This window comes from Tupaia chinensis, unplaced genomic scaffold, assembly GCF_000334495.1.
Source record: "Tupaia chinensis unplaced genomic scaffold, TupChi_1.0 Scaffold000638_1, whole genome shotgun sequence".
NCBI classification, from domain to species: domain Eukaryota; kingdom Metazoa; phylum Chordata; class Mammalia; order Scandentia; family Tupaiidae; genus Tupaia; species Tupaia belangeri.
In genome coordinates this window covers 3226293-3242056 of record NW_006160159.1, presented here as the reverse complement: position 1 = coordinate 3242056, position 15764 = coordinate 3226293, and the positions used below count along the sequence as shown (strand labels likewise).

The 15764-nt window shown below is 36.1% G+C and overlaps 1 protein-coding gene across 1 annotated transcript in view; it reads left to right on the top strand.

Moving 5' to 3' along the window:
• The window catches only part of ARHGAP15 (Rho GTPase activating protein 15), a 721214-nt gene that overhangs the window by 416460 nt on the left and 288990 nt on the right, over nucleotides 1-15764 (top strand). The window contains 1 exon segment of the mRNA XM_006159626.3: nucleotides 7689-7811. Within this exon segment, the coding sequence (XP_006159688.1) occupies nucleotides 7689-7811 (123 nt within the window).

Genomic DNA, 15764 nt, shown 5'->3' with positions numbered 1-15764 from the left:
GCAGGAATGTGCTACTTAAGAGAAGCTAGATCCCACATGGTGACTGTAGTTTGAATTCACAGCACAGTCAAGCAGAATGAAACATGTAAGTGCTGGGATCCAGTGCACTGGAAGAATGGGGAAGGGGACCTTGGTGTAAACAGACCCTGGAGAGGGTGTTCATCTCTCTCTCTCTCTCATTCTCATGTGAGAATGCATTCTATCATGAATAAAGAAAAACATTTTAAGTAAGAAACCAGTTAAATCTATCATAGGAGGGAAATTTCCTGGTAATGTACTCAATATTTACAGTACAGTGTTGAAGTCATCAACATCATCTTCGATATTCATTCAATAATGAATACCAACAGTATTCATTTCTCAATTTAAAAGTACGCTAAAGGCTATAACAAGAAGAGTTTAAATAAGTAACATGTTTTCCACAATAGAAATATTATCAATGTGGACACACCTAAGATGTATTACCAGCAAAGTAAAAATATTAAGTCTATACATGAAAAGATGATGAAGAATTTGTATCATAGAAAGATAACTGTCGTAGAGGTAGAAGACATAGACACATTTATTACAGGGAAAAGTAGCCTTGGAATTTCCATATGGCTGACTGATAGTAAATTGCTAGCTCTTTATTGACACTGAAAATGCAAAAATGTGGTTATATTTATTTAAACTAGATAAATTAGTCTAAAAGTAAACAATTTCATTGAGTGAATTCTTGCTTCTCCTTATGCTGATAGAGAGCATAAATATGAGTCAATGACTAGATAAAGTTTCATACCCTTCTGTTACAAATCTAAATTTCTGTTGTATTTTTACAGTGTCTACTTGAGAATCAAGAGGTTAAAACAAAGCACCACTGTTGAATTGCACTGCATTCTCTCTTTCAATTATTTCCAGATTTAATCATGATTTGTTTTTCAAATAAGTCACTTAATGTTCCAATAACTTAGTTTCTCAGCCTGCAAGCTGGGGGTTGAAATTATGACTTTTGGGACCAGCAGTTGGCATAATGACTGTGTCACTGGACTCCCATGTAGTTGACTGTGGTATGAGTTCCGGACCTGGTGACTTAAACTCATGCCAGGTGCGTGTGTGCAAACCCAAGATCCCAAGAGGAGAATGGAGGAGAAGGGATTGTAGTGTGGCCATCCTCCTGGGGGGTGATTTCTCACTTTCTGTTTCTCTGTCTCTCTCTGTCTTTTTGGCAAGAGTACGCACCCTATAGCAAAAACGTCTTAAAAAAAATAAAACAGAAATTATAGCTTTTATTTACATAGAACATGTGAATAAAAGAGAGAGAGATTCAATGACCAATAGTACATTAAGCTCAAATTATCCTTTCTGCTTACTCTGAGATGGGGAGCTATGTGCAAAGTTCTGCGAGCTCTAGAACTGATTCAAGAGAGGGCAAAGCAGTATCTATTCTAGCCCCAGGAGTTAGCACATGCATGTGTACCCTGGGAAGGAATTGCAGGAGGCTGAAAAGAAATTTAATAAACTTTATTTCTTTTTGCAATCCATTTCAGATAAAATACTCTTATTTAAGTATTTAGAAAGTGATAAAAGAGTAGTTTGAAATACAAAAAAAATGTATTGGAAAATTTGAGTGGAGACAATCATTACTTTGTGGTATAGTATCTTGAGATGGTTTAAGAAGAGGTTGAGAATCTCTGGGGATTAAGACTCTAACACAATCTTATATCGTCATTTCTTTCTGGATCTCCAGCTGTGGACATCACAGTGTGGTAAGAACATTGTACTAAGGAACTGCTGCCAGCTTTGCCCTGACACCCTCCTGAATTTGAATCAGTGTTGGGAGGTGTCAGCTGCTAACAAAATCATCTGTGTATACTGATGTTCATTGCCATGTAAAACCTCACCAATAAAGTGAGAATTTGTCATTTGTAATTGCATGTCTGAAAGGTCATAACTCTGCTTTCCTTTAGTAACATTTCTGAAATTTCAGTGCTCTTAGCATTTCTAAATCACAAAAAATAGTAGTAATAATACTAACAACAATATGCAACTGCAACATGGGAATACCGCAAGAATAGCAGTTTGGGAGGAAATGGAATATTTCAAAATAAGGTCCCCAGCAACAGAAGTTCTGGCAGATGCACAATTCTGGATCCTATTATCCAAACTATTGGACTTTGGAAGATTTGGGGGTTTTCTTTTGTGTTTCCCACACTCTAAATAGTACAGTAGTAGATGTTCTTCGTTCAAACTGTATCACTTCAATATACAAAGGGCACACATTACAATAAGCATTCCTACGTCTACACATGGTTTTAACGCTGTATTAGCTGTGCCGGCCAGGTATAAAACTTCCGTGGGGCTATTGCCTATTCGCATATGTAATGCTGCTAACAGAAGATCATCTTGAAAACCCACTATCCTAATATCTTAGAAAGCCAGGCACCTATCTCTTCTCTGGCAACAACAGCGTTGGTATCAATTAAATCTCTCAACTAAAGAATGGTGCTCAAACCTAATGCCTTTTACCTGTGTTGAGACTTAAATTGCGTGTTGTTATTAAAAATCCCCAGTCTTTGAAAAATATTTTGTTTGGATGCAAAAGAAAAGATCACCCATCAAGAGAAAAAAAGAGGGGAAAACATAAAGAAAACACAAATACACTCTAAAATACCTGGAAGGTTAGCGCAATTCAGGTTAACTGTTCCTGGAGGTAAAAATATGTAGAATTAGGAGTGATTCCACTGGTCTCCTGTGTAAATCAGATTAAATGCTTTGGAATTTAAAACCATATCTCTTTCAGCTCTTTTCATTTTCAAATAAAAAGTTTAAATGGGAATGGAAAAAAAAAAAACCTACTCATTGGCTTAACATAAATCTTTAAACTGCAGGAAGCTTCACCCTCAAAAAGTAGTTGAATCTCTGAGGAAAAAGAAAAGGCTGAATTCTATTTTTCATAAATGATGGATTATTGTACCACACTGTGTATTTTCCAGTAAAGTGTCCTTTTATTTGCACTGTGTGATTACAAGTTTCTAAAAGTATGTGTGGGGTCACTTGGGTGCTGTGGGAAAATGGAAGGAACACTGTTCTGTTAAAATCAGTAGTGAAATCAGAAGCAAACTATGTCCTGATTATCATAGGCATGTGTTTAAATTTTGCTTCCCTTAATTGGTTATGTTGTATTTACTTAAAATGAACAATTTGGCAAGTTTTTCTCCCTTGACAACAGAAAAGCGTAAACTGTTTTATAAGTTTGGCTGTTAAAATCAGATTTGTAAACCACAATATTCAAAGACTTTTACTGCTGTTTACAGGGACCCAGTGATGGACTTTGCTTTATAACCATGTGCTTCTTACTTTTATTTTGTATTTATAGTGCTTTCAAGTTATTTGGTTAATAAAAAGTACGCCATATATTACAGTCATCTACTGACTTAAACTTCTGTAGGACAAAATGAGCAGAATGAATGATGGCAAAAGCCTTGTAATTTGACTTGTCATCTGAGGACAATTATTTATGGCATCAGGAAATGGAAATTGACGCTCCAGTCTGTCTCCAGGAAAGTCATCATTAGAGGCAACTTTGGAGAGTTTGGCTGTGTTAAAACCGTGTAATCATATCCAAGACTCTGCTAGCTTCTCATAATGTATGAGAAGGAAACAAGATAAAGCATTTACAAACATATTTCCATTTTCTCTGAAAAAAAAAAAAACCCTATGCACCTTGCACACATTTTTCACATGTGGAGCCAGATGGTGGTATTGAAAACAATATAATATACATATATATCTCTCTAATTAAGAATACTATCGCCAGATTACCTAGGGGGTTCCAAAAAGATATAACTCACTACCTAATTATTTTCATAATCTAGCATTTATACTGAGTGTATGTTTTAATTTGCAAAGTACTTTCTAACCACATCATTTTCACTAGGTCCAAATTGACTGAAAAATACTTGGCTTTGCTGTGCATTTCTTAGCATTTTGTCATAGAAAAATGACAAGGTCTTGAGGTGAGGCTAGAGATAGAAAATATTACCTTTGTTAATCTGTGAAAATTTAGATCATTCCGTGTCATCCCAGAGGTGGACTGGAGACCACAAATGTGGTGATAGAGTTTCTCTGAAGGACATTGAGTGTTCTTTCAGCCTCCCCTACTAGAACCCAGGCTGGCAGGAGCCACTACAGCTATCGGTTGAAGCGGGTCATATACCACTGGTGGTCATTCTCTTCTAGAGTTGACAGGGTATCCTCTGGGCACACTTCATTAAAATGCCTTCTCATCAAACAATGCTGAATTCGTTAATTCCTGATACTTACGATCATCCTCTAGGATCAAACTCTTGCAGTTTTATTATGTTCCTAACTGTGCGTGCTATAGTTACACGGGGGCCATACGCACTTTATCTACAACAGCTGAAACCAGTACTGTCATGTATATAATAGGAGGTCAATTTGTGTTTACTTTTCTTTTATATTTAACAACACAGTCCAGAACTAGAATGTGAGCCATGTGTGTAATGTAAAATCTTTTAGTAGCCACATTTTTTAAAGTGAAAAAAATGGTTATAATAATATGTTAATTTCAATAATTATTTCATCAATTGTAGCAGAAAAAATACAAAACATTGTCATTTCAACATATGGCACAAGCTGCATTTCCAAGTGCTCATAAGTGACTAGTGGTGACCACACTGGTCCCCTAAAGCCATGTTTCTCAAGCAGTTTAGGTTAAGGTACAGTAGCAAATAATATGTGGCTAGCCCACTGGGGGAAATGGTAAGACTGTTCATGGCCTAAGAATGCATAAGTGGCTCAAGAGCTCAGGCTGCCCTGGTCCTATTTAATTATCCTGAGCTCAGAAGGCACCTGTATCGTGCACACCTATATAACCTATTCGTCCAGGCGGAAACATTAGGAAATTTTGATCATACAGCAGTGAGGCCCAGTTTTTTTTTTTTTTTTTTATTTGATAGATCCATTCACTTTCCTCAGATGGTAGTGGTTCTACTTTTATTAATTCATTTAATAAGTAAATAACTGGTGATATAGATAGATCAGTATGTATGTTTTATGTACATATACGTTTATATGTATGTGTGTATGTGTGTGTGTGTATATATATATATATATATATATAACATATATGTAAACATTTATGTAATATATATATATATAGTTTGTCATAGTTGCTTTACTTCTTCTGTGTTGATAGACCTTCTACTACTAACAAAAGAGAACTTAAGTGTGTCTTAAAACATTTCCAATCAGTTTAACCCAGTGATTGTCATCAGGGAATCATGTATGTGGCCTCTCCCCCAGGGAACATTTGGCATTGTCTAGAGACATTTTTGATAGTCACAGCTGAGGAGGGAGTGTTACGGACATGTTGTGGATAGAGATTAGGAAGGCTTGTCAACATTCTCCACAGCTTGCACAAGACAAGCTTCTACAACAAAAAACTGCATGGTCTAAGATGTCAAGAGTGCCAACAGAACATCTACTTATAAATGCTGTAAACTATTATGGTTCTTTTACTTGATAAGTATTGTTTCAATTCATGTGATAAATCTTTAAACTTAATTAAAAATTAGACTCCATCCTTTCACTTGGGAGGCAAGCAGGGCATTTTCCTTCTGGGCTTCCCAGTCTCAGACCTCACCATATCACCACATCTTGCTAACTAAACTTTGCAACTGCTTTGTGATCAAAGCTGGAGGAGAAGTGGTGTGGGAAGTTGGGATGTGTGGGTGTACCCAATGCAGGAACAGCAGTGAACCCAATTCTTTGTCTCACACTCATGAAGATTTAGAGACATAGGCACAGTGCGGAAATAGGAAACTAGAGTTTATTGAAAGAGAGAACAGACTCCAGGCAGGCAGGGAGAGGTCCCAGAAAATAGGTTGCTGAAGGGGAAATGAGGTGAGAGGTGTTTATCTTGGTCAAAGAGGCTTTGTTTTGGTTTGTTCTCATGATGGGTGTCACATGTTAGATGGGTCTGGATATTTTTCCTAATTTTGGAGTCAGTATGACGGTCAGGAGACTCTCTTTGCCTAAAACTTTGATAAAAGCCCTTCTTCCTAGAATGTGGTAGGACTAGGAAGAAAACCTTTGTTTTAAGTCAATCAATAAGTAATTGTTGCAGGTCGATTCTTGTGCAGCTGCGGAGCTGTTGTGTCTCCATCTTAAAACTTAGCCATTTTGTGATTCCGTTTTGGGCCTAAACCCTAAATATTATTAAGGTTCCTGTCTCCTACCTAATATGTGTTTTAATAAGGCTTTTACAAAGAAGTAGTGGTTAATGGTCACAAGAATTTTTGTATCTTTTAGGCTTATGGTACGGGTGCCCTTTTTCTGAATTGCGGTTCTATTCTGCCAGCTATTCTTCCTATAGCATTTTCTGTAGATTTTGTGTCTGTTAGCTTATCACATAGTCTTATTGGGCCCAGATCCTTTAGATTTCAAAGTTAGGAGTTGTGTGGCCATTGGGCCCTGACTCTAATTGTTTCTGTGTATGACCTGTGGAAGGTTACAGCTGCTGGCTCCATTTGAAGTCCACCCACAAGGGCAGACAATGAAGGAGAAAGAAACTAGATTTTTAAAGAAACTGAATCTAACTCACTGGCTTTGCATGACCTTCTCGTCATCTCTCTATCATAGATCTCCCGGTGCCTTTCCTAACTAATTTGTACCTCAGAAGTATGCAAAAATGCCCTTGATTGAACAGTTTTAAGAAGGCTTCTCAATCTCTGGACCAAACAGATTTTTAAAAATAGACCTAAAATTTTTTAAAATAGTGTATGTCCCACATCCTAGGTCAACATTTGGGGTAAGACAGCAGAAGGACCAGTTAAGACTTAGATCTTATTATACAGACATGACAAAGCACTCACAGTAATTAATAATAAGACAACCAGAATGTATGTAAACTCTTTGTTCAATGAAAACCCACCCAGTGTAATGTGTTATATTCATCATTAAATTCACGAACTTAGCATGAAGCTTGATGATCAATGGACATTTGGCAATATTTGCTGAGGAGTGAATTTAACACACACCTGACTTTGAAGATAAAGCTAAGAATACAAAGCTAAAGATAGGAGACTGATGAAGATGAAAAAAGTTCGAGAAAATTTACCTTCTGAATTTTAACTAGAACTAACTGGTGACCATTACACATGAAGAAGGAAAGTAAGAAATCTCTGCGTCAGAAAAAGAAGTCACATTAGGTTAATATAAAAAGAAGATAGACAAGAGTGTTTGGGCAATCAGGACCTTCAAAAATGTTATATTACCTAGAGAAAGTACATAACCAGACTTAATTGAAATGAACAATACTAAGGACTTTTATCCTATAATATATATGACTTTTTCTTTGTTCTGACCATAATTTTGTGTATAGAGATAGATAGGTGGAATTATCTAGAAAAAGGTTATCATGTTAAATATAAGAGAATGGAAGTAAAAATAAATTGTGAATATATAGAACTAACCCTAATCTCATTGTACATTCATGTTATAGCAAGATTATTACTTTCATGTGGGCAAATTTTACTCATATTCCTATCTAGACTGAAGGGCCTGTGCTATTAATTCAGGTAGTTGTTCATAACCACTAGTTTCTATTCATATTTGCATAAAGTAATAATCATAAAGGGAAAATTTACTGAGAACCTCTTGTTTGTTTTTTTTTTCCCAATTGCCAGTGTTCAGACTGCATCACAGTGCTTCCGATACAAGCGACAAAAACCGAGTTAAAAGCAGATTAAAGAAGTTTATTACCCGAAGACCTTCCTTGAAAACTCTGCAAGAAAAAGGACTTATTAAAGGTATAGAACATTTTATATTTGTACCATAACTGTGAGAAATGAATATGCTTCTGTGTCCATAGTTAATTAGCTCCAAAGGAATATTAGGATATTTTATTCTTCTTAGATTGTTTATTCAATTTTCTCCCCTGCAATAGATTAAAAAAAAAAAAAAAGGTGCCTAGAAAAAGAGCCCTGAGAAAATAAAAAGTGGCATCATGAGAGCATTGAAATATTTTCTAGTTTTGCCCTTGTAAGATATGGACTGTGCCCCAAGAGCGGAGAGAGGGTATCCTAATAGTCTGTGAGAATACTCCCTGATTTCACATTCTTGCATGGCTCAAATTTATACCTACAATTGTCCCAGCATACTTGAAAATTGCACCAGTGTCTTTTTCAGTAATGTCCTAATTTGATAGTAAGTTATCTTATCGATAGCCCAAGTCATAATGCTAGGAAAAAAGTTAGTGTCATAAAATCCTATGGATTTGAGAGTTGGTGGACCAAAAGTTTATTCTAAACTAGAATTATGAGGGACTTTTGAAAGATGTCGAAGTAGTCGATAAATGCTTCTAAACCATCCAGCCACCAGAAAAGAAAAACGTGGTCTCTGGCATGGACTAACTGAAATGCAGACCTTGATTCTACCACTCAATCATATTGCCACTGAGCAAACTCTGACCTCTCTGAGCCTCAACTTCTTGAACCACCCTTTCTCTCTCTCTTCTTTTAATATGCCACAGAAGGCATGCATGACAGAGAAAGTGCTCCCTCAGTGGGGTACGATCTGTGCTGCAATCCTTTTTCTTGCCGGCTCAACAGTCCTGGCAGCTGTACTACTAAAACTCGGAGGATTCGGCATAATACGTATTTCAGTTAGTCTAGATCCGTTCTCTGCCTCTTCAGGATCTAAAGCATGTATGTGCATGCATCCAATGTGTTTGTCGGGCCATTGGAGCTGAAATTTGACCTGTGGTTAGCCATGTGGATTCCAACTCCCTCCACACAGCACTCAACCACTGCACTATGGGTTGGCCCGCTCATCTATTAAATAGAAATACTCATACAAATTACTGAGTGGGTCATTGTAAAGAGTAAATGAGGGAATCTATGTACAACATTTAACAGAGTTTCTGGGCCAAAGTTAAGTATTTACAAATGTCCTCTGGTATTAATATTAATTATTTTGTCATCACTGTTAGTGTGTCAGATATTTGAATAGATAGATAGGTAGAACCAGTAATATAGTAGATTTCTATAACTGGAAATTACGTTACAGATAATATAGGTAAAATATGAAGGGGGCAGGGGTCTTCAAATATTTCATGGAAAATGTAAGTTATGACAAAATGATACTTGGATTTCAAATTTTTTTAACCAAAATAAAGTCATTGTTTTATGGTATTGACGTTTAGAGTTACAGCTGTGTATTATTTTCTTAACAAGAAAATATCTTCACAAAGTCAGGTATATTTCCTGTTTTTCAAATTTTATTGCTATGGGTATCTTTTGAGAGTTAAATATAAAAAAGAACTTTAAAATGAGCTAAAATAGGGGCCAGCGGGTGGCATGGTGGTTAAAAGTGCTGGACTCCCACATGGCCCACCACATTTAGAGTCCCAGACGCAGAGGCTTACTTTCTCATTTTCTCTCGCGCACTTTCTCTTTCTCTCATTCTGGTCAAATTAAATGAATAAATAAAAAAAAAGGTTAAATAAAAATAATTCTTTAAAAAAATAGACTAAAATAAATTAAACCTGAGAATAAAGTTGAAGGACTAAGCCTTCTAGTTGTCAAAAGGTGATTTAATGAACGATCATTTTTCAGGCAGAGGGCAAAACAGATCTTAATATTTTCAGCAGTACTGAGAATGTTAAGTATTTAAAGAGTTTACAATAACTAACCTATCAGTTTTAGTCTATTTTGAAGCAATTGAGCATAGCATAAAAATTAGCTGACTTTCTGAACCAACTGGAAATGGTGAAATTTTATGAAGCATGGGTATAAACTTCACTAATTATGTAGAAAAGTCTTAGAATATAAGCATTTGGGATAGAACTAGCACCTGCTTTCTCTCTTACTTGCTTTCAGACTTGTGTTTCATAAAGATGTCTTTTTCAGTGCTATAGAACAGCATTTGACCTTCTACAAATTTGACTTCATAATATACTAACATATTCAATTCCTCCTCAAAATTCATCTTCTAGATTATTAGTTCCATAGAAAGGATTCAATTACAGATAACCTGCCATCTTGCAAAATAAATAAATAAATAAATAAAATAAAATAAAGCAGATTAGGAGCCTAAACATCCCAACTTTATATAAAGTCCAAATTTCTTATGTCTGTGGCAATACAAAAGGGGTTTTAATTCAGTGGCAGTATCTGGTTCTAATCAAAATGCTAAAGAATTAATTCTACGGTGCTCCAGAATTGGTCTCAGAAAGCCGCAGAAGACTTGGATGCCTAATGCAGGTTTCCGACTGTTGCGATAGAACCGCTGAACACACTGATGCCTGCATTTCCTCTTAGAGCGCCATTACATTTTCACCATAGCTGACCAGTGAGTCAGTATTCATTAGGAGGGCTATGGAAAATCTATGTGAAATTCTGATTTGATAAGCTTCCATTGTTGTCTTCAGCGGATTTTTTTTTTTTCAAATACAGATCAAGTTATGCAAATACAGTCACTTCCTGGGCTTGTTTCAGTTTTAACTGTGGACTTCTTTTAGGGCTTTTACTGATTGTTTTTCAACTGAGTAAAAGGCATTAATCTAATTTTTAAAAGACATGGCCAGTCAGATTAGTACTTTAATCTGTTTTCTTATTGTATTTAAAGACACAGAAAAGGCAATGAAAACAGTGTTTTTCATCAATGAAGAACAGTCACTTAATAAATGGTTAAATGGTTAATTTCTCCAAGCAAATGACTTAACTCTTTCAAAAGGAAGAATTATTTTTAAAAAGGAGTAATGGGCCTTTAGATTTTTCTACAGTGCACTTGGCTAAATAATCCATATCATATTCTTATGCTGTCTAAACTTCTGAGCAAAACACCTCCATCACCAAGGGTCAGGAAAACTGTGCTTGGTCAACTGAGTGTGTTGAGCCTGGAAGGAGCTCTGTTGGGCACAGCCACTTTTCAAAGTATTTCCTCTTTTTTGTAATGTTACCAACAGGTTGAGAAGTATGAGCTTTGAATTTAGCCAACCTTTATTGAGCACCACTGTGTCATCAGGGAGGGTTGTTCTTTATTGACTTCCAAATGCCCATGAGAAAAAGGTCCCTGAGCACTTTACATGGAAAAAGAAATGGTCTCAGTATCACAGTCTCAATCAGTCACAAGCTTTTCTTCAAAATTTGGTCTTTGGACTCACAGAGCTGTGGATTCATTGGCCAGAATCAAGACCTGAGAACAGTCACTTAGTGGAGCTGCATTTTCTAATTTCTTTAATATGACTAATGAGAAGGGTGCATTCTGATGTCAAGAAAAAGAGTCCACAGATAATTCTGCAAGATCGCCCAATGGAAAGAAATCTTAAAGCTCATGTCAGCAGGGCTATCATGGTGCCCTTGCAGTGGTAGCTTCTGAAAAGCTCTCCAAGTGCATTTGTATTTCCCAGAAGAATGACAAGCCCCTTTTAAAAATGTGAGTTTATTTCATTGAACATCTCATTGGAAACAAAACTTGAATTGGTTTAAGATGTAAATTATAGGCAAGAAGGTATATTTTAGCAGGGTAGGTGTGTTTGTACATAAGCTGTACTTGCTTTTGGAATGGAAATTATAGCTCATTAATTTTAGCCAAACTACTTTCCGTCATCTTTCAAATAACAGCATTGATATGCAAGATTAAGAAATAGCTTGTAATACAGTGTTTAGAAAGATAACAATTGTTTGAATTTTACAGAAACTAGTATCAAAATAATAGAGTCAGAGAAGTACTTTTATTTATTTTTAATGTGGGTGAAACCATACTACATGGCATTCATAGAAACCAGAAACTAAAATTATTGCCATACTATTTCTATATTTAATCAGTATATTATAAAGTGAACAACTTGTTCAAAGTTTAAATAGTACATCCCAAGGATTTATGATGAAAAGCAAAGTTTTCTTTCCTCATTTCAGTTTTTCCCCCTAGGGGCCTCCACTTTCTCTCCCCCCGCCATAAGACCTGTACACTTCGCAGAGACAGAGAGGGAGAGGAAGAAGGCACCCCTTAATGGGACTTAGCCACACCACAACTTATTCTCCTCTATTTATAACTCTTTTGGTCCTTGATTCCATATCCATACATTTGTTATTTATTGTAAAGTTTGTTTTTTTTTTCAACATTTACCTTAGTGTTATAATGGCTTGTTAATCTTAGGCAGAACCTTAGATTTCTGCTCCAACAGGCATGATTTTTACAGTTACGTCAAACTCATCTACCTGGCCCTTCTTCCTCCAAATACGCAGGAGTGAATACAACTGGTTTCATTGTCTCCATTGCCGTTCTCCACAAGTTGCAATAGATCTAAATCTGTTTATTGTTTTGTCAATCATGCAAAATTGAGATGTAAGCCTTTATTGTTAAGGTGAAAAATGTAGTGCCTCTTCCACTCTCATCTTTTGTGCCTTTAAAAAAATACCAGAGGGTTCATGTGCTCATTGCAGGGGGGGGGAGAAAGTGAGTGAGAATACACCCTCCATGGAGTATGCCACATGGCAGTCTTTTCTCCATTTCTCTCTCCCTTTGGGATTTGGGGTGCACACCAACACTTGCTGTACCCTTCAAACCACCAGTCCAGACTCAAACAGTGAGGCTGACCATGTGGGATTCCGCAACCTTAACCCTCAGACCACCTGCTGGCCCCTCCTCTGCCTTTCCTGTTGCACTTCTATATCATGAAAATTTATATTTTACTTGTTTCTATAATTATGATTTATTTATAGATTAATTCCAGAAATTACAGACCAAAATACAACATCATACTATTACATTCATGTAAGGTTGTTTACTGCAGCTCCAAGTGTTAGACTTCCTTCTCTTTTCTTACAACATCAGACCCCTATAACTTACAAGGATAATGCCTCTGACCATGACAAAGAAGATCCTCCCAGAAGTGGAGAAGGGACTGTGATGTGACCGCTCCCCATTGAAGGGTGCTTTCTTCCTCTCCCTCTTTCTGTCTCTCTGTCTGTCTCTGATAAGCGCACATGGACCCTGGCAAATTAAAAAAGAAGATTGACCTTATCTGTTACATGCGAGAGCTATATTAATAATTTTATGTTGTTTTATGCCCACCTCCATTTTTCCCCTTACATTTTGAATCTAAATATGAAAAAAACAATAATCAAGTTTATTTAGATCTTGCAAATATTACATACTCTTTGCTGTATTGGATTAACACATGTGTGGGTCCACTGCTAGGACTTAGGAGCCACGCAAACAGTAATGTTCTTGCTTTCAAAGCTTATCTCCATAATTTACACATCGCTATACTTTTAGATGATCTATTTTCTGGTTGTGAATTTCCTGTACAGATTTCCTCAAGTTTCATTGTTTTCTTGTGATCCTTTACATCATAAAGCACTTTCATCCTCTCAAAAAGCCTAAGCCTTCTTCTCTGCCCTCCTGTTTATTTTCCTCTGCACCTATTCTAAAGTCCTTCCTTCTTATACTCTGATTTGGTCTGGTTGCTTCCCAGGTTTCGCACCCTGTGATTTCCTTTCACTGTTCTGAGCTGTGTTTACTGTCTTCTGGATTCCACACCTTTTTTCTTGCTCAAATCCTTCCTATTACTATATAGTAGTAGAAAACACAAAGTGTCACCCATCTAAAAACTGCCTTCACTAAGCCCACTGACTTGATCAACAAAATAATCAAATTTATTTGAGTATAAAATTGCATAATTTTAAGAATACAGAATTGCAGTCATCATTCTTACAATTGTTACTTTGAATATTTTCTTTCAAAATCATTTACTTTTTTTTATCATTATTTTGATATTTTGTAGTCAAGATAATGTACATAATTGAAAAAATTTATACTACTTGACACTAATTTAAAAACTTTTTTTTTTTTGCCATAGCATGTGCACTCGCTGGAGAGAGACAGAAAGCAGTGAGAGGGAAAGTGAGAGATCACCCCTTGACCACTTAACTCCCATACCCAACAGTAAGGATGGCATGTAGCATTCAGTAAATATTCAGTAGCTAAATGAATAGGAAGAAAATATATTATATAAAAAATTATATATATGTATACACACACACACACACACATTTTTGTTTGTTTGTTTTAAAGTTATCTGAAGACATAAATCAGTGTCTTTTGTTTTCATTTTTTTTCATTTTAACATATTCCCTTCTGTTCTTTGAAGCATCTATGTAACATAGGTTCTTTCACTTACTTATCTCATCCTATTTATAGCAAATTAGTGACTTAGCTTTAAATATCTGGTGAGCAATGGTTGTCTATTCTTACTAAAGAAGGAGTGTCACAAAGGGTGGCTAGAACCATAAAAACAGGGTCAGGCTCTCCTTGATATGGTTTTGCTTTAACATGACCTATCAGGGGCTCCCACACCTGCATCAAATATCCTAGATTTCCATAGGATATAGAATACCTTACATATGCTTAGCAAACTGAATAATTTTCATAATAATAAAAAAATTCGTAATTTTTAAACTGAGGAGAAAGAAACATGTCTCAGTTTATTTGTAAGTTATCAGCTTTCAGATCTGAGCAAAGCCAGGCTTAAATTCAGAATTCTGCCATTAACTCTCTTTGTACATTAATATTTTCTCTATGAAGGTTAGATGGTAAAAGTTGAAATAAAATGATATCTGGAAAGAATCTCATATGGTATTCAGCTTATCTTGGCCATTCAACAACCTTTTGTTTTTTTCTTTATAGATGATAGAGCATGTGCTCATGCACATGACAATGGGGGAGACAGAGAGAAAGCTATAAATGCCCCCCCAAAGGGTCTGATCATGCCTCCACCCCCTTCCTTTATCCTCCAACTGGTTGGATCTTGGGCACTTTGCTTGTTTACGGCATGCTTCAGGTGGACTGGAACATTTAAGTAACTAGGCACACAGATACAATTTATTGTTCATGGTTTTTATTAATGAAATAAAAGTTTATTTGAAAAATCACATTTTTATGAAGTACATCAATTATATTAAGTAGAAAAGAAAGATTTCCATTCAAACTGCAGATATGAGGTATCAGCCCTAAACTTTCTGTGACTGTCATGTTTATGAATAGCTGAATCATTAAGATAAGAAGTATTTTTTAAAAATAATTTATTGGAACTGATGTATGACAGAGTAACCTAATCATTGCACTGTTAATTTAAGCAAAACATAGCTGAGCAACACTGTAATATAGCTTTGAGTAGAGACATGCTCCAACTTTGCCACTTTATCAATGTGAGTCTAAGAATAATTGTACTTGAATTTATACACCAGGGCATGGGTCTATCATGGCTCGGGCCTGAAATACTCTCACAACTTTCACAATATGCACTTATGTGCTGAAAAGTATCTTGTAAATCTTCTTTTCTTTAAACTTCTTTATGGTTCATAATTGAACCGTGATCTTTACGTGTGAGCTATGTCATGATTTAATATTAGCCAAAATTAATAGCCAACCTTAAGCTTCTTTATCTTGGCCTACAAGCTTCCTGGTTCCTTTGCATTTATAGTTCCCAGGCAGTTTCTGTTATTTAAAGGCTCTTGGGAGCAAATGTGTTGGTAATAGAGTACCACGTAGCTAGCTTTTGTTCAATAATAAAACACAGGTCACCATGAAAGATGGAGAAACACTGGGGAAAAGAGTGCACCTGGGTAGCAGGTTAAGACTCTATCTTTTAAAAGCCTGTTATCCAGGGAGGAAATGATCCAGGTCTTCTGAGATATTAACAGCAGAATAACTTTGGAACAAGGAGAGAAAATGAGGTCCAGAAATGGGAGCAAATT